Genomic DNA, 19,763 nt, shown 5'->3' on the forward strand with positions numbered 1-19,763 from the left:
CCACATACTTGACAGCCTTCAGATCCCGTGCCAGCTTTTCAGCAGTCTCTGGAGTAATAGGCTTCTGTTTGTTCTTGGCAAGTTTCTCAATAGTAGAGGGGTCATCTCTGAGATCAATTTGGGTCCCAACAAGCAAGAAAGGAGTCTTTGGACAGTGGTGAGTTATCTCAGGCACCCACTTTTCTTTCACAGTTTCAAATGAGGATGGAGAGACCACTGAGAAACATACTAGAAAAACATCTGTCTGTGGATAACTTAGCGGTCGTAGTCTGTCATAATCCTCTTGCCCTGCAGTATCAAAAAGTCCAAGAGTGTATGGCTCTCCACCAATCATAACTGTGACTGCATAGTTGTCAAAAACAGTTGGTACATATTCCGATGGGAATTTGTTTGTTGTGTAGGATATCAGGAGACATGTTTTACCAACAGCACCATCACCAACAACAACACACTTAATTGTCTGCATTTCGGAAACAGTTTTGTATCCACTTTTAATATTTCAAATTAGATGTTGGCAGCACTGCTCGGGGCCTCCTCGGCAGCCGGACAGGGGCCTCATCTTGATTTTCTTGTGTTTTGCAAATTGTATCTTGGGTGTTCTATGTTTCTGGGCTAATATCCACTTATCAGTGAGTGCATCTAATGACTTCTTTTGTGATTGGGTTACCTCACTAAGGATTATATCCTCGAGATACATCCATTTGTCCAAGAATTTCATAAATCCATTGTTTTTAATAGATGAGAAGTGCTCCATTGTGTAAATGTACCACATTTTCTGTATCCATTCTTCTGTTGAAGGGCATCTGGGTTCTTTCCAGCTTCTGGCTATTATAAATAAGGCTGCTATGAACATAGTGGAGCATGTGCCCTTCTTACCAGTTGGTACATCTTCTGGATATATGCCCAGGAGAGGTATTGCTGGATCTTCCAGTATTATGTCCAGTTTTCTGAGGAACCTCCAGACTGACTTCCCAAGTGGTTGTACAAGCTTGCAATCCCACCAGTAGTGGAGGAGTGTTCCTCTTTCTCCACATCCTCGCCAGGATCTGCTGTCAGCTGAATTTTTGATCTTAGCCATTCTGACTGTTGTGAGTGGAATCTCAGGGTTTTTTTTATTTAAACGCAGACACTATTGCACATGCCAGAAAGATTTTGCTGACAGGACCCTGATATAGCTGTCTTATGTGAGGCTAGGCCAGTGGCTGGCAAATACAGAAGTGGATGCTCATAGTCATCTTTTGGATGGAACATAGGACCCCCAATGGAGGAGCTAGAGAAAGCACCCAAGGAGCTGAAGGGGTCTGCAACCCTATAGGTGGAACAACAATATGAACTAACTAGTATCCCCAGAGCTCGTGTCTCTAGCTGCATATGTAGCAGAAGATGGCCTAGTTGGCCATCACTGGGAAGAGAGGCTCCTTGGTATTGCAAACTTTATATGCCCCAGTACAGGGGAATGCCAGGGCCAAAAAGTGGGAGTAGGTGGGTAGGGGAGCAGGGCGGGGAAGGGTATAGGGGACTTTCGGGATAGCATTTGAAATGTAAATGAAGAAAATATCTAATAAAAAATTGAAAAATAAATAAAGTAATTAAAAAAAAAAGAATCTATTTTGAACTTAGCTCTCTTCTTTTTTTCTTTTTTAAAAATTTCTCTTGCCGGGCTTGGTGGCGCATGCCTTTAATCCCAGCACTTGGGAGGCAGAGGCAGGCGGATTTCTGAATTTGAGGCCAGCCTGGTCTACAGAGTGAGTTCCAGGACAGCCAGGGCTACACAGAGAAACCCTGTCTCGAAAAACAAAAAGAAACAAACAAAGAAAAATTTTTCTTTTTTTTAAAGTTTTTCTTTTTTTTTTAGATATTTTCTGTATTTATATTTCAAATATTATCCCCTTTCCTAGTTTCCACTCTGAAAATCCTCTATCCCCTCCCTCTTCCCCCAACTCCCAAACCAAGCCACTCCTCCCTGGCCCTGGCATTCCCCTATACTGGGGCAAAGAAACTTCACAGGACCAAGGGCCTCTCCTCCCATTGATGACTGACTAGGTCATCCTCTGCTACATATGCAGCTAGAGCCACAAGTCTCACCATATGCTTTCTTTAATTGGTGGTTTAGTCCCAAGGAGCTCTGGGGTTACTGGTTAGTTCATATTGATGTTCCTCCTATGGGACTGCAAAACCCTTCAGCTCCTTGGGTACTTTCTCTTGCTCCTTCATTGGGGACCCTGTGCTCTGTCCACTGGATGACTGTGAGCATTCACTTCTGTATTTGCCAAGCACTGGCAAAGCCTCTCAGGAGACAGCTATATCAGGCTCCAGTCAGCAAGCTCTTGTTGGCATCTGCCATAGTGTCTGGGTTTGGTGGTTGTTTATGGGATGGCTCACCAAGTGAGGCAGTCTATGGATGGTCGTTCCTTCAGTCTCTGCTCTGTACTTTGTCTCTGTAACTTCTTCCATGGGTATTTTGTTCCCCCTTCTAAGAAGGATTCTGAGTTTCTGGGCTAATATTCACTTATCACTGAGTACATATCATGTGTGTTCTTTTGTGATTGAGTTACCTCACTTAGGATGATATCCTCCAGATGCATCCATACTGAAAGTCTTTAGTTGTGCAGAAGAGAGGTAGGCATTGTTTCATTTGCTTATCTTGGGACTGAGGAGTGAAGACAAGGGAAAAGAGGAGAGAGTGAAAAAGGGAGAAGAGACTTCTTCAGGTGGGTAGATCATGAAAGCCTGGCTCTGAGTGCCAGCCAGTTGTAGTAGGAGAGGCTCAGATGGAACTTGGGAAGTCTTATCTCCAGGTTATTGATAGAGAAGTAGATAAAATAGCATAGAAAGTTGATATCTTCCCAGCTCTAGTGCTTTTAAGGCTTATCATGAATATAAGGGTTTTGTGTCTTTTATTTGGGAGCTAAATAGTCAAAGGTGTTTAGAATCCTCTCAATTAATTTTAACGACCCTACACAGCCATGCCTGTCTAGTTGTTCTATTCATGTGTATACCAGTGAGTTTGTGTGGGTTTTGTAGACTAGGACAAGGTCACCCCCATCAAGGCCATATTGAAACAGCACCCTGCCAAGCCCTTTGCACAAGTGATGCTATGTTAGAGGCTCCATTCTGACCTAAGAACCCAGCATGGAGACCTCCAATACCTGCCAAAATGAGAGCAAAACCAAATCCACCATAGTCCATAGGTCTGGGAAAGTGCCTGACTATACTCATGTTACATTTGGCCTTTGTAGCTCCATTCTTTGCTAACTGTTCTTGCTAACTGAAGGGTGTCAACCACAATTTGTGTGTGTGTGTGTCTGTGTCTGTGTGCATAAAAACCTTTTGGCTATATCATTTGGGCCAGTTCACTCTATGGCCATGCCCAGACTTTCTTTATACATCTGAGATCCAGGCTATGATATTACAAACAGAGTCTCTTAGAGCCCTCTGCCCTGAACAAAAGCTATGAGGATCAGGGCTCACAGACACTGAGTCTGCAAAGTAAGACAATATTAGTTAAGGTTCTCTATAGAAACAGAACTTATGGAATAAATATATGTTTGTATATGTTATGTATATATATATGTATGTATGTATGTGCATTTTTGCATATGTATATATGAGTATGTACGTGTGTGTGTGTGTGTGTGTATTTATATGTAGGGAGCGACTCTGTTTAAATGTTAACTGCCTTGTCAACCATAAGTGCTTACTTACAAAGTTTTGGCCTTAGTGGAGAAATACTAGCTTAGTTGAGATTTCTGTAGGGAAAGTTGAGGCCCCTGTAGGAAAGTACTACCCCCAGTTAAGAACAAATAGCTATAGATCTTGTGGACAGGTACCTAGCAACCCACTCTGTTCTGTTTCTCCTGCTGAACTTTTTATCTAGCCAATATCCTGCTTTTGGGAACAGGTGGGTTCCCCCAGAATCAAAGCGATTCTGTGTCATCCCCCTCCCCATATCCTGCTTCTATGAGTATAAAACCTGCCTGGGAAAAATAAAATTTGTCAGCTTGATCAGAGGTTTTTTGACTTGCTGTCTGTTCTTTGTGTTTCTTTGTTCTCCATTCTCTCCACAGGTGGTTCCTCAGACCTGGTTCAATTGTCCTGCGGGTCGGACAAACTGGTGCCTGAACCCCAGGAGATCACAGAGGAGAGAATGCCGCTCTTCATTGGAGGATAGGCCTACCTCTCATCTTGTGAAGCGCCAGAAAGTGACTTTGGTTCAACATGAAGCCACTGAGCAACCCACCTTGAGACAGTCTGGGAGGAAAACATAAAGGGGCGCAGATCTTAAGAGAAGTACGGTAAGACATGGGACATGCTTTTTTTTTTTTTTTTTTTTTTTCTTCAGAGGCTATCTTTTTTTGTGATAGGGCTCAAGGAGTCACTCAAAACGCAAAGAACTAGGGTTAATAAAAAGTATTTAATAAAATTTTTAGATTTTGTGTGAGATATTTGTCCATGGTTCCCCCAAGAGGGAACAATTGATGAGAAACACTGGTGCAGAGTTGGTGATTGTTTTAAAGATGATTATGAAGCATTTGGATCTACAAAGATACCCGTTACTGCCTTTATACTGGTTCCTCATTAATGATATTTTTAGATGGCCAGATTTCCAGCATTTAGTGTCTGAGGGAGAGCGATTTCTTAAGGAATCCGCCTCTCCCCATCCTCCACCACCGCAGTCATTGGAAGAACAGTTTCTTAAAAAACTGGTCCCCTGTCCTCCTTCTGCTAACCTAGGGATTCATTCATTGCCTCCTTCCCCTTTAAGAGAGGATCTTTGCCCGCTTCGCCCTCTGTAAGTGATGTTATGGATCGTTCCTTGCCTCCACTTATGGAGGAAATTAGGATGGCTGACCTTTATCCTTCCCTCATTAATTTTGATAATGAGCTGCTACCCGCAGAGGAGGAGGCTCTCATAGGAGAGGCAGCTCCACCCAAACCGGCTACAATCGCCCTGGCCTTGGCTCCTCTGCTGAGAAATGTTGCTACACTCCCATCTTTCTGCCACTACCCTATGGGATTTTAGATGCAGTTTTTGATCCGTCTGCCATGCCCAGTGCCCGCCATCAGTTAACTGCTGAGGTGGCATTTCTGAGCAACATGGTAGAAACCGGAAATGAGCAAGTGCGGCTGCTCAGAGCTCTCCAGCAATTAGAGGATGAATGGCTTGATCTAACACCTCCCCACCCCGCCCCTGCTTCTGCCTTTCATGTGCACCTACAGTTGCTGCTATCCTGGAGCAATGTGTCTTCCTGAGATGTGTTCTGTGCAGGCTGTGTCAGTCGCTTCAAATCACTCCGTGTTTGACCTGACTGACATTCATTTGAATATTGTGGATTTCTTTTCTGCTGCCTTTTCTGATGGCAGTGAGTTCCAGGGCCAGCGGTGTATCCCCTGCATAAGGTAAGAGGAGTTACTAGGGAGAACTGTTTGCGAAGCTACCTCGGCCCCTAGGTATTGCTTTTAGAGTTTTTCTGATTTTTAGCAGCTGTCCTGAGATTCTTGAGTTTGAAGAAATTTAAAACCACTGCTCTGTAAGCATCCTCCTCCACTGCTAACTGGCTGAGCCAATCCAAAAGTCCCTCCCTCTCTTCTGCTCTGTTTGCAGCTGCTGCCTAATGATCCCCTTATACAATTTGTTAGGATGCATTCCTTGGTTTTCCCCAAAATTCCACTCCTTGAAGGCACCTTGGTGTTTACAGATGGTTCCTCAACAGGCAAAGCTGCCTATGTTGTACAAGATCGGGTTACTTCAGTGCAGTCCCCATATTCAGTCCCCAAATCCCCAGCTGGTGGAATTGTTTGCAGTTCTTCAGGTTTTTAAAATGTTACCAATGACCCCATTTAATTTGTATACTGACAGTGCTTACCTGGCTCATTCTACTCCTGTTTTAGAGACAATCCCTTATATTAAGCCTGCTTCCACTGCTTCCAAATTATTTGTGGAGATTCAATCCCTAATTATTAAAAGGACAGTGGCTTTTTTTTTTTTTTTTTTTTTTTTTTTTTTTTTTTTTTTTGTGGGACATTTGAGAGCCCATTCTGGCCTGGGTAGTCCTCTGTCGCATGGAAATGCCCTGACTGACAAGGCCCCTCGAGAAGCATTCCCTGCCCTACTTGATTCGATAGATTTGGCTAACCGGGCTCATGCTTTGCATTATTTAAATGCTTCTACCTTGTGCCAAATGATCAAGATTTCTAGAGATGAAGCAAGAGAAATTGTTAAGTCCTGTGGTGGATGCGCCACTCTGCTGCAGGTTCCTCATCAGGGAGTCAACCCTAGAGGACTCATTCCTGATGAACGATGGCAGATGGAGGTTACCCATTTTCCCTCCTTTGGAAGGTTAACATATGTGCATGTTACAGTTGATACCTATAGTGGATTTATACACATATCTCCCCTTTCTGGACAGGCATTGTGTGATGTGATAACACACACTTTATAGTGCATGGCTACCATGGGAAAACCACAGATCATTAAAACTAACAATGGCCCTGGTTATACAGGAACCAAGTTCCAACAGTTTTGCTCCCAGTTTGATATTAAACATGTCACTGGTCTTCCCTACAATTCTCACGGCCAGGGCATCGTAGAACGAGCCCATCAGACTCTAAAAATATGCTCCAGTGGTTGACTGAAGTTACAGATGCTTATTCTCCCTTGACGCCTTGAAACAGGCTCAATCATGCTCTCTGTGTTCTTAACTTCTTGTCCCTGGATAATGAAGACAGGTCAGCAGCTCACCACCTGTGGCATCCTAAGTCACGAGATTCTCACGATGGAAAGATCCCTTCACTGGACAGTGGAAAGGACCAGATCCCATCCTTATATGGGGACGAGGGTCTTCTTGCATTTATGACAAAAAAAAAAAAAATGCTGGCCCAAGATGGCTACCAGAGAGGCTACTAAAAGCTGTAAACCCGTCTGTGTCCATAATGGAGCGATCATCTCCTTCTGAGACATATCTCTTTTCTTTTTCAGACGCTGCTCCAGACGAAGATACTCATGATCCTGTGGCTGACTAGAATAACCACCAACCTTCAACTGCCCCCGCCCAAATCTTTTAATCATAGACACCACCCTTGGAATTACATTTGGGTGGTCCTCTCAGAGAGAAATGATGTTGTTTGGGCCCCTTCTAAGACCTCTACCAATTTGACTTATTCTTTTGGCAGCAGGGAGGACTGTGTGCAGCTCTTAAGGAAGAGTGTTGCTTTTATGTAGACAAGACAGGAACGGTTAAAGAGAGCATGAGAAAAGTTAGAGAAGGCTTAGAAAAAAGACAGAGAGAGAGAAAAAGAAGAGAGCTGGTATAAAAATTGTTTTTCAACCTCTCTGTGGTTGTCAATCTTATTTCCTTCCATTTTGGGACCGTTATTTGGATTGTTTTTGCTTATTTCTTTTGGTCCCTGGGCCCTTAATGGACTTACCAGTTTTCTGAAACATCAGATAGATGATTTGGCAGCAAAACCTATCCAGGTGTGTTATCATAAGTTAGCTACGGAGAACCAAGAGATTCGAGACGAGGTTGTTATTCCCTCTAGGGTGTTCCCAAAGGTCATCTCCACCCAACCTAAGGAAGGGGACTCCGACCCCAGCACCAAGTAGCAAGGGACCACCCAGAACCCCCTCTGACTGGTGATCTAAGTTCTTGCTTCAGCTGTGAGAGAATATAAAGCAAAAACTAAAAACATTTTTCTGGGTTCCCTGAGGGACAAGCCTGACTGCATAGGGGTTGGTGTACAAAAACTATCCCCTCTCCAGGAAAAAGACATCAGGATAAGTATTGTCCCCATGCTTCACTGGACAACACCAGGAGGATGGGAACCATTACAAGATCCCCTTTAGTCACTTGAGGTCAGGCCTCTATCCTTGCCTTAGCAAAGAATAAAATCGCCATGTTCCTTCTATACTAAAAGGAAGGGGGAGATGTTGGGAGCCACCCTGTTTTAATGTTAACTGCCTTATCAGCCATAAGGGCTTACTTACAAAGTTTTGGCCTTAGTGGAAAAGTACTAGCTTAGTTGAGATTTCTGTGGGAAACGTTGAGGCCTCTGTAGGAAAGTACTACCCCCAGTTAAGAACAAATAGCTATAGGTCTTGTGGACAGGTACCTAGCAACCCACTCTGTTCTGTTTCTCCTGATGAACTTTTTATCTAGCCAATATCCTGCTTTTGGGAATAGGTAGGTCCCCCCAGAAACAAAGCGATTCTGCGTCATCCCCTTCCCCATATCCTACTTCTATGGGTATAAAACCTACCTGGGAAAAATAAAATTTGTCAGCTTGATCAGAGTTTTTTTTGACTTGCTGTCCGTTCTTTGTGTTTCTTTGTCCCCCATTTTCTCCACAAGTGGTTCCTCAGACCCTGTTCAACTGTCCCCCTGGTCAGGACATGTATATAAAGGGGGTTTATTAGAATGTCTTTAAGGCTGTGGTCCAGCTAGTCTAACAATTGCTGTCTCATTAAGGAAAGTACAAGAATCTAGTAGATGTTCAATTCATGAGACTGGATGTTTCAGTGGGTCTTCTGTATACACCAGAATCCTGAGGTAGACTCTAATGCTAGTGAAGGAATGGATTTTAACCAGACTGAGGGGAGGCAGACAAGAGCAGAAAACATTCCTTCTTCCATGTTCTTTATAGGGGCTTCCAGCATAAAATTTGGCTCAGTATAAAGGCGTATCTGCCCAATTCAGGAGATCCAAATTAAAAGTGTGCCTTCCCCACATGCCAACGTTGACCCCAGACCACCATCCTGTGTCCTGGGTGGACAGAGCAAGCCCAAGATGACCCCTGCTGAGTGCCACACAGAGGCAGGGCATAGCCCTCCTAAGATGCCCTGAGATACTCAGATACCCAGATGTCCCAATCTGACTAAGAAAAGCAAGTACATGGTGGAGAGATGGAAGAGAAAAAGAAGCAGAAGGATGTGTGAACAATGAAGGGAGCCAGAACTGGAGACTGGAGAGTAGTGAGGAACAGCCTGATATGAGTAGCTGGTGATGTGATCTATGGCCATGTTGACGTCCTGGCCCATGTTCTGTTAAGGGCATGTCCAGAATCATGTCCCTGCAGGAGAGGGGATATATTTCCATCAATAGCTAGTGGACATCCCTGGTCTGGAAAGCCACCTGGGACCATGTTGATGTCTGAGGGCCCTGTGGATCTGGCCATTATTGCCTGGGAATCCTGAGAGAGCTGTCCTAAATGCCTTAGAGCACGAAAGCTGTCCCTGCACCTCAGCAGCTGCAGTACTCAAGAGAGCAGGCCTCATACCTCTCCCAGGAAGCAGTTTTCTGGCTGTTTGTTTGCAGGGGATGTGGGGGAGCAGGCCCCAAATATGTGAGCTTGGGAAAGCTGGCTCTGCCACACATCTGCCTTGCAATGGTGTTGTTGAAGGAAAGAGGCCCTCCCTTTATCTCTTGCCACCTGTGGCAGGTGGGGAAAGCTGGCCCTAAGGTCATGAAGCTGGCCCTTTTCCTCATTAGCTGCAACACTTGCCAAACTAGGCCCTGTACCTTGCCTGGGCAATACAATAGAGCCCTGTTCACATGGCTGCAGGTAAACCTGCACCAAGGGCATGAGAGCCGGAGAGCTAATTCTGTCTCTTGTTGGGTATAGCCCTGGGTGAGCTAGCTGGGGGCAGTGATGGAGAGTCCCTTTGGTTTCAATTAATTTCTGATATAATTTTGACAGTCATGAATAGTTATTAAGTAAATATCTTAAAACTTACAGTTCCTAATACAGTCAATATAAATTGATACAATGCACATGAGCATAATTATTATTGAGATCTACATAAATCCTAAGCATGTGTGGAGATTTTTCCATGAACTGGTTGAGAATTACTGACTTATTGGCCCCTTTGCTGGGACTCCCAAAGGATTGTGAACAGGACCAGGAGGACATGGATCTGGTTAAAGAAATTAATGTCCAAACACTACTCCCAGGATTCTATGCCTAATATTTGGTCTGTGTGAGGAAGAAAGCTGTAGTGATTCCTAGTTCCCTGAAGCTAATCTTTCTCTTATACAATACCTGTGCCTCTCACTCCTATTGGAAGTGTTAGAAAACTATGTAGTGTAGTTCTGACTCAAAGAGTTCAAAGGTTCGGTGGTTAAGAGCAGTTCCTGAGAATCTGAGTTTGGATCTCAGCATGCTTAATAAGGCAGTTTACAACTGTCTCAAATACCATCTCCTAGGGCTCCACTGCCTTCTGAAAGGAAATAAAACTTGAGACCTGTCAAATAGCCCGGTGCCTCCTGCTCACCCCCTTTTCTATAGTGAGCATAGTTAAAAGCTGAAACAAAAACCAGATACATTGTTAACTCAGATAAGCCCCCGGTTTTAGAATCCTTATACGCCTTGGTCTGCACGTACTATTCTTCTGACTCATAATCATGTTGCTGATGTTTAAATGGGCCAATTGTATGTAACAGCGCCAATTCCTCCCTGCTGATGTTTGAATGAACCAATCATGTGCAACCACGCCAATTCCTCCCCAGCCCCAGCCCCTTTTCTATAAAAACCCCTAGCTTCCAAGCCTCGTGGTCGATTCCTGTTTCCTGCACAAGATACGTATCAACCGGGAGCTCTGCCATTAAAGCTACCTCGTGCTTTTGCATCAAGGAAGTCTCTCGTGTTTCTTTGGGTAACCCCGTGTCCGAGACTTGAGTGGGGGGCTCTTTCTTGGGGTCCTACACTTCTACCATCCAAGGGCACTGTATTCCTGTACACAAATACTCATCTCCCATGCCTCTCTTTTCTCTCTCTTTCTCTCCCTTACATAGTCACATACACAGAAGGAGACATATACACAACACAAACACACACATAAACACACACACACACACACACGCGTGCGCACACACAATTAAAGGGCAGAAAGATATCTCAGTTGTTAGGAGCACTTGGTACTTGTCATTTGGTAAGAGCACTGGTTGTTATTTCCAGGGTGTACCCTTCTTCATTCAGCCTAGGCAGGCTGGTTCAGACCGTTTGCCACTGAGGCGGGGCCACCTGCCTTGCTACTTCTCATCCCTTTCCTTTGATGTGACACTGCCTGCCACCTGCCTGAGGCCCAACTGGTTCTCCAAGATTTTCTGGAGTTATCAGCAAACTGAATTTGGCAAGTTTTTGCTAAAAGGCTGTTCTGACAACTTCACAAGAAACTTGGCGTGTGACTGGGGATGGGCTTCCCTCTCTTTATGAGCGCAGATTTTATTATTAAACATTTGAGCCTTGATCAGAATCCTGTCTTGGTTCCACTCTCTCTCATCCACCTAGTTTCCCTTTCTTTCAGCTCCAAGTTGCCTCCCAGGCTCGAACCCAGACATGAGAGCCGCAGGCTGGCCCCAACACCAGGGGACCTGTGTTTGGTTTCTAATGTCTTCATGATAGTTCACAGCTGTCTGTAACCCCAGTTTGAGGGGACCTGAGGACCTCCTCTGACACCCATGGGCACTAGGCATACAAGTGTTACAGAGACAAACATACATGCAGATAAAACAACCGCAAAAATAAAACAAACCACTCTGTGGATCTTCGGATAGTGAAGCGGAAGGGTTGGAGGTGACAGGCAAAGCAAAAGAGCAGCTCAGTTATAGCCAAGCAACCTGGCCAACTTTGTTTCAGAGAGTCCTTCTGGTCAGCAGGAACAGTGGCAGACCCAGTGTGATGTAGGGTAGAGACAGCTCCATGCTGCTTGTGTAAGGACTTCTGTTTAGAAATTGTAGACGAATTTTAATCCAGCAATATGGTTTCTCTGGCAAGGAATCCTATCCAAAGATATAATCCGGCTGGAATGCAGACACACCATTAGTATACACTTTTTAGCCCCAGCAATGAAGGAAAGATTAGTTTGTAGAAGTAAGCAACCATGTTTGAAAGTGCCATTTAATTGAGGGCCAGACAAAATGACGAATTAGAGAAAGACTTGAAAGAACAAGTCAGAAATAGGATATGCTCAACTCTCATGAGAACAGCAGCAAGAGAGAAATGTGTGGTGTAGTATGTGGTGTGTGTATTGCAGTATTACCCTGACTGTTTTACAAAATTAGATTACAGAGAGAATAAACAAGACACAGGTGAAGACAGAAGTAGCCAGAGAATGAGAAGGAGCCAGAGGATTTAGAATAGATTGCCAAAGTTAGTACGAGGCCAACAAAGCAACTCAGTCAGAAGCTGAGAAAAGCCACATTGATTCAGTCAGCTTAGAAGATTAGATTGTATGGAGGCTGGAAGCTTTCAGGCCTAGGCCAAGGGAATAGTTATAAAAGAGAAGGACAGCCTCTGGGCTCAGACCGAGCCAGGAATTCCCACAGCTTGTGTCCAGCTCCAATCTTATCTTGTCATCTGGGGAAATAAAAGTTTCATTTACAAGAAACCTCTACTTAAGTGAAAATGGGACTCTTGACTTGGAAAGAAAAACAATTAAGACTACCAGTATGAATTAAAGTTCAAGTTTATTAGGAAGAGACATTAACAGAGAAATATGAAGTTTCAACTTCATATTTAAGAAAGAAAAGCACTCAGAAAAACTCAGAGAAGACCCAAATAATGAATTTCAACTTCTGAAGACGGAGTTTCTATGTGATTCATCTTGCTCTGATTGGGTTTACTCATTAAATAAACCACAGGAAAAAGCCATACATTAAAAAATTACCAAAATCCTCATGTTAAAGATGGCAGAATAAATGTACAGCTTACTGTAAACTAAAGGTCAGTTTCTGCTGGAGGTCTCCCAGACCTGCCTCTCCTGACAGGATACAGACACATGGACATAGGTGTCAGCCATTGAAAGACGAGCCAGGAGTTTTTGGAGTCACAGAAGGTTTGTATCTCACACTATAGAAGGAAATAATGAAGAACAAATTCTGATTGGTGATCGTTAAACCATGATAACAAACAGGCATCCATACTAACAAAAATTCCAGTTTAGCAAGTAATCCCAGCTCAGGAACATGTTCTTCGAGTACTTCCTATCCTACTGGAAATGATGCATCAGATCTCCGGGCACTGTTCATGCCGATGGCAGTACAGCATAAGACCTGTTAAGAGCCCACAGCCATAGGGCCCAGAGGGAAAATGTGTGAGCACACACAATGGGTACCTGTCTTCCCTATTGCAAGGGGCTCAGTAACCAACTTCCATTTAATTACTGGCAGCTGAAATATAGGAGGGGCCTCTTTCCCAACTGTGGAAAGAACACAGCCAGTGAGAGGCTGTGGAAGCAGTAAAGTTGTGGGAGTAGAAAATCTCCTGGTCAAACCCCAGGGAAGTTTCTTGAACTGGGACTGCAGCTCCATGGATGCAGAAGAAAACACAATGGAAGATAGTGAGTAAAGAGGACTAGTAGCCTTCTGTAGGTCTGTTCTCAGCAGGGACCTTCTCTGTGACATCTCTCTGACTGTGGAAATCACAATCAGGTCTCCATCTCCTGCATCAAGAGGGCAGTGGACCTTTCTATATTTCCCTTATGCTTTATGATAGAGTTAATGTCAGCATACAAGCCCCAGTGCCTGAGTGGATACATCTTTCCTCTAATGAGGCAGGGTACATTTATAGCTTGGTCTGCAGATCTGTAGAGAGACAAATATTCAGACCCTTTCTTACCTTTATTTCCTCCATACCAGAAAAATCACCACAGTTCCCACCACCAAGGTTCCAAGAACCAGGCCGATGAGAATTGCTATGATGGGGATGGTTTGTGGAGGATCTGAGGAGAAAAAGGAAGGAAGAGTGAGGAGTCTGACCTTAGCTCTCAACCCTGATCCTGCAGTGGTTTTTCAAAGAGCTCACAGTTTTCCCGATAGCAGTGTATGTGCTCATACCAACACCTTACCCCATTTTAGAGTGAGAGGCTCAGGTAACCCTTCATGGTGCACATGACATGTGTATCTCAGCTCTTCTCCAGAAGGAACCACCACAGCTGCCCACTTCTGGAAGGTTCCATCCCCTGCAGGCCTGGTGTCTGGCAGCTCCATGTCCTGGGTGTGGTTGTTCCCATCCCTCTTCCAGGTCAGGGTGATGTCGGCTGGGTAGAAGCCCAGGGCCCAGCACCTCAGGGTGACATTCCCTTCAGGTCTTACATGGTGGGTCACATGTGTTTGGGGGGCATCTGATGGGAACAATTGGAAAATTCATGTATTTTGCACTCCTCCAGGGGCCTGAGCAGTGCTCATGGGATCATTCCTGGAAAGGATGGGAGACTTGGATGAGGGAGGGAGCAGAGTCCACACAGAAGCCTAAACTCAGGTTCTGGATGATCTATTCCTTGGAATATTTTACAATAACTATGAGCCAACATAGAACAGGAAATTCTGGGTCTCCCTGTAGACAAATAGACTTCTCTTTTTGATTGGGGAGCTGGTCTAGGGACTCAGCAACCTTGGAGTCAGACATTCCATGTCATTGTGCATGGACAGTGATCAGGCCTGAGAGAGGCCATGATGCACAATGCAGATGGAAGGGAACTGCTGTTAATGGACACACTGAACTGTCATGGGAGGAGGGCGAATCCTCTGGAGAGTCCCTCTCTCATGTTGAGTCAGGATACAGAGGAGCTCTCTTTCCCACTTTGATGCAAGACAGTGTAAGCATTCCAGCTGCTCCCTGCTGAGGAGGAGGCCTCAGGGAGGCAGGAGCTACAATGTCAGAAAGCAGAAGTGGTTGGCAAGGGCCTCTCTTACCAGAGCGCAGCAAGGTCTCCTTTCCAAGGTCCAGGTATCTAAGAAGCTTTTGTATACACTCCCCTTGCAGGTAAGTCTTCCTCCTTTTTGCTTCACCTGCATTCTCCCACCTGCTCTTCGCGTGTTGAGCTCCCTTGCCCTCTGCAGTCCAAGAGCTTAGGTCCTCATTTAGGGTTAAGTAATCATAGCCATAGTAGGTGAGTCGGTAGTGACCGCCGAGGAAGCTCCCATCATTAGCCATATTGCAGCCATATACTTCCTGCAGGGTGTGATAACCTGCCCCACCCCCATTCAGCCCCTGGTCACTGTGAGGCTTCTACCCCATTCCAGGGATTTTGTCCCCAACTAAACCCCTAACCAGGTCACAATCTATGGTTCTCTTGGGTCAAAGGTCTCCAGGGGTCCCTTTGTCTATGGATGCATCTCTGACTTGGGGACCTAGAGTTGAGCTTATTGGGGTCAGACCATGAGGACATTGAGGTGTCATGACCTCAGAGCTGAGATGACTCACCATCCATTCTGTGTCCATTTTTTTTCACCATTAACCGCAGAACTTGTCTCTCTACCTGTGACAATTCCAGAACTCTTGATGTCTCCTTTTCCCAATATTCAGGTGGCTCCTGCTTTATCCATGCAGCTCGAGGTTGCATCCCTGCAGATGGGTCTTTGCTGTCAAATCCCTGATACTGTATGGAGTCTACATAGCTGACCTGGATGAACCGGGGCTCCAACATGCCAGGCTCCAAAATTACCATGTTGAAAGTCTGCAGCCAGTGTGATCCTGTGGGTGGTGTACATTGAGACCCTGGCTCTTCAGCCTGGGCCCAGAGCAGTTTGGAAGAGAGCAGAGCAGGGGTGGTGGTGTGTCTGTGGACCTGAGATGCAGGAGAGGGTCAGCGTGATCCAGCTCGGGGATCATTGAGGGTCTGGTTAGGCAAGGGAGAAGATGCAGAGATGAGGATTCCAGGTGCTGTTTTCTGCTCCCCCAAAGGCCAATTCCCTCCAGTCCTGCACCCACCTGCACAATAGTGGTTCAGGTCCAAGGCCACCATCAGGAGGAGCAGGAGTGTGCAGGGTTCAGTGTTCCTCATCCTCTCTGATGAGTGGAGTTTCAATTGGGCCCGGTATCTCTTCACTTTACAACCTGATGTGGCTGATTCTGATTGGCTTCTCGTATGTTTCCCAAAGGTAGTGACGTAGACCTGATGGGGTGGGTCTTGGAGAGACCAATTCCTGGGGGTGGGGGATTTCTAGGGTACTGCTTCCCCACCTTGCACCAGTTCTACACTTGGTATTGTGTCATCAGTGTCTAAGCACTTGTCTGTCCTCTAGTCCAGGTTACAACATCCCTGAGTCCTAGCCCAGAGGCCTGTAAGTCAGCAATTGTCAAACATTTCAATGTTAGAATCTCTGTACATGCTCAGACATTGTGTAGCCTCCTGTGCTGATTGTGTTTGTGTGGATTATAGCAATCCATATCTATCATGGTAGGAACTGGACATTCTGAGATTTTTGATTCAATGCAGATATTGATAACTATTTGCATGTAACGTGAATGAAAAGAGAAAGGACAATTTTCTGAAGTGGAAAATGCCATTCTAAGATCGTTTTGGATATTTAACATTTCTGGGAGTCTTTATTTTCATCTTCCCCACCACAAGTCATAGGATTTTGCGTCTTCCTTTTAGCACTTTTTTTTTTTTATATTTGAAACACAGAATAATGCAGTTGTACAGATATATATTCCGAGAAACAATTTTAAGACTCCTTTTTATTTGTATGTATTTTTGTGTGTCTCTGTGTGTATAAAAGGTACAGATACTCATAGATTTTTAGAAGAGATAGTGGGAAACCCTGGATCTGGCATTAAGGAACATGTGACCTGCCTGACGCAAGGGCTGGGAAATCAGCTGTGGTCGTCTGCAAGAGCAGCAAGGATCTTTCATATTAGTTTTCTTTTGAAACAGCATCCCAGTATGTAGCCTGACTGGCCTGGAAGTGGCTATGTAGTCCAGGTTGGTCCAGCACTCAGACATCCATACTACTGGCTCCAAAATGCTCAGAATAAAAGAAATGTGCCCACCAAGTGGGCTAATTGTAAATTTTTCTCATTGATTAGTCACTAAATGGGCACAGGTGGTACTTCCTCAAGGTTGTCCACACCAAGGACATCAAACATCATTGATTTTTTTCCCCCATTATTAGCTGCATTCACATCCAGAGGAGAATCTTGCACACTGAATGGATGCTAGGTTAATGAATGTTCTTTTGAAGTACAATGTTCTTTGACCAGGTACTATATGTACAATCGTCAAGAAGTCAGTCATTAACATGGCCACATATTCTCCATAGAAAACTTTGGAAACATTAAGAAGCTCTTAAGTTGACTGTGATGAATTCTTGTACTCAAAATCACCAATGTTATCTTGGGAGCTTAGATATTATCTTTGTTGTAGTCAACTAGGTCAGGGATCAGTTGCTGATGAATGGACTTTTTAAAAATTTTATGTTGTGGGAGGAACAACTCATTTTTCACTATATTGCAAAGGAGTTCAGGCTGGGCAGGAAGAAGAGCTCCACCAGCCCTGTGTTCCACATTTTGGAGAAATAGTTGTTCCTTAGGCAGGTCTTTTATTCAGCTATCTGGAATGAGACCCACTACCTGTAAATGAGAGAAGTCTGGACTGGCTGCTGTAGAATTCTGTGAAGTTTGCAAGCACCTCTTTTGATGTCACTTGCAGTGATGTGACTCTGAGTTCAGTCCTGGCTGGTCACAATTCAGTCCTGGTTGGAGGCTCTGGGCTCAGGGCAGGAAATGCTGCTTTGAGATGTCAGCTTCCAGTATTCTGCAGCCTATGGTTTGCCTGGAGGGGAGGATTTCCTTTTGGGAGTCTTGGAACAGCTTGAGTGATTCCCTAGTGATCACCTGTTTTGTTTTCTGATCTCTTATTAACAGCCTTCCCAGTGCTGCTGGCATATGTGACTCAGTGGATTATCCAAAGCAGTGCTTCTCAACCTTCCTAATGCTGGAACCCTTTAATACAGTTCCTCATGTTGTTTGACCCCCAACCATCAAATTACCCGTTTTATTACTTCATAAGGGTCATTTGTATCCTAATCACAATGTAAGTATTTTTGTATATAGAGGTTTGCGAAAGCAGTTGTGACCCACATGTTTGGAACCACTTATCTAAAATGCTGTGGTTAGGCCATTGTTGAGAGGTAGATTATAGTTAATTATGTAAATCTATGGAATCCTTATTTCTCTTTGATTCTGTTAAATTGACATGGAATTCATGAACATGAGGCTATTAGAGTGTGTCTTCCTAGCAATAGAAAACCTAAGACATTGTAAAATATTATTTAATACTAAAAATATTCTCTAACAGAATTCTTCTAATGTAGAAGGCAATGGTGGTGCATGCCTGTAACACCTGTCATTGGGAAACAGAGGAGTTCAAGCCTTCCTGTACTAGAGGGGATTCTTTTCTTAAAGAGCAAAAACAAGGACAAGAATTCACATTGCAATTAGATACTTCCTGTCTACAAATCGCATCTGAAATGTTACTGCAATCTTTTCTCCACATACCTAAGTAGACACACTTCAGATTGTCTCAGGTGAACTAGCTGGCATTGCACACTGGCATGAGGATTAGGAGTCAAGACCATGGAGATCCATGGTAGAGGGGAAACACAGGGTCACTCTGATAGACTGTCCAGAGAATGAACTGGGGAAATTTAGTCAACAGCAGTCAGAGGAGGTGAGCCATGGCTAGAAATCTCTAGTTTATTTGCAAAGAAATAAAGGAAATGATACAGAGCAGACCAGGGAAGAGTCCTCCTGTTCTGTACTTTAGCGTGACCTTCATGTTAGGATCCTGCAGATGAACTTAGTGGGTAGGCAGCAGTCACTGTCTTCTTTTTTCTTCTTCCCTGTTTTGAGAACTGAGCACAGGTCTAACTCACTGTATAAGCATGGTGGGGCTGGGACACTCGGGAACACATGGAAACATCTGCCAGGAATAAGTGATGGTGGCTTGGATAAAAACATCAGAAGCAGTGAGTGATGGCAAGAATCATGTACCTTATTAGCAAAGTAGAAAAGGAAACATTAGAAAGCAGAAGGGAAAAGTCCAGAATTCACAAAGGGGGGGACTGTGGGCCTAGCAAGCACCCACACTGAATAGAAGTGACCAGAGCTAAAGATAGATGGCCCCTGAAAATTCCATTGTGCTCTCAGTAACAGATATTTTTATTTTATTTTCTTCATTTACAATTCAAATGCTATCCCAAAAGTCCCTTATACCCTCTCCCGTCCTGTTCCCCAACAAACCCACTCCTGTTTCCTGGGCCTGGCATTCCCCTCTATTGGGACAAATAATCTTTGCAAGACCAAGGGCCTCTCCTCCCAATGATGGCCAATTAGGCCATCTTCTACGTATGCAGCTAGAGACACAAGCTCAGAGGGTACTGGTTAGTTCATATTGCTGTTCCTCCTATAGGGTTACAGACCCCTTCAGCTCCTTGGGTGCTATCTGTAGCCCCTCCATTGGGGGCCCTGTGTTCCATCCAATAGATGACTGTGAGCATCCACTTCTGTATCTTCCAGGCACTGGCACAACGTCACAAGAGACAGCTATATCAGGGTCCTGTCGGCAAAATCTTGCTGGTATATGCAATGGTGTCTGCGTTTGGTGGTTGATATGGGATGGAACCCCAGATGAGGCAATCTCTGCATGGTCCTTCCTTCCATCTCAGCTCCAAACTTTGTCTCTGTAACTACTTACATGGGTATTTTGTTCCCCATTCTAAGGAGGTACGAAGTATCCACACTTTGGTCTTCCTTCTTGAGGTTTATGTGTTTTGCAAATTGTATCTTTGGTATTGGAACATCTTCTGGGTATATGCCCAGGAGAGGTATTGCTGGATCTTCTGGTAGTACTATGTCCAATTTTCTGAGGAACCACCAGACGGTCTTCCAGAGGTGTTGTACCAGCTTGCAATCCCACCAGCAATGGGGGAGTGTTCCTCTTTCTCCACATCCTTGCCAGCATCTGCTGTCACCTGAATTTT

The 19,763-nt window shown here is 44.6% G+C and overlaps 2 protein-coding genes and 1 pseudogene across 4 annotated transcripts in view; all 3 read right to left on the bottom strand.

The window, feature by feature from the left end:
* Positions 1-514, bottom strand: part of LOC110283875 — a 4,760-nt pseudogene extending 4,246 nt beyond the window's left edge. The window contains exon 1 of the transcript XR_002376885.2: positions 5-514. The product of XR_002376885.2 is annotated as a cell division control protein 42 homolog pseudogene (transcript). The remainder of the gene's footprint in view (positions 1-4) is intronic.
* Positions 1-19,763, bottom strand: part of LOC110283719 (E3 ubiquitin-protein ligase TRIM39) — a 529,744-nt gene that overhangs the window by 52,018 nt on the left and 457,963 nt on the right. The gene's annotated exons all lie outside the window — the stretch shown is intronic.
* On the bottom strand, positions 12,448-15,781 carry LOC110283727 (HLA class I histocompatibility antigen, A-24 alpha chain-like). 2 transcript variants are annotated; one of them, XM_029471229.1, is made up of 6 exons: positions 15,709-15,781; positions 15,202-15,342; positions 14,691-14,966; positions 13,844-14,119; positions 13,615-13,717; positions 12,448-12,846 (listed from the first exon to the last, which is right to left on the bottom strand). In XM_029471229.1, the coding sequence occupies exons 1-5, from the start codon at positions 15,779-15,781 to the stop codon at positions 13,617-13,619; spliced, it is 867 nt and encodes a 288-aa protein (XP_029327089.1). In that variant the 3' UTR covers positions 12,448-12,846; positions 13,615-13,616. The 2 variants fall into 2 exon arrangements, with proteins under 2 accessions (XP_029327089.1, XP_021004840.1); XM_021149181.1 differs by having other exon boundaries at positions 15,202-15,471.

Source organism: Mus caroli, chromosome 17, assembly GCF_900094665.2.
Source record: "Mus caroli chromosome 17, CAROLI_EIJ_v1.1, whole genome shotgun sequence".
NCBI classification, from domain to species: Eukaryota; Metazoa; Chordata; class Mammalia; order Rodentia; family Muridae; genus Mus; species Mus caroli.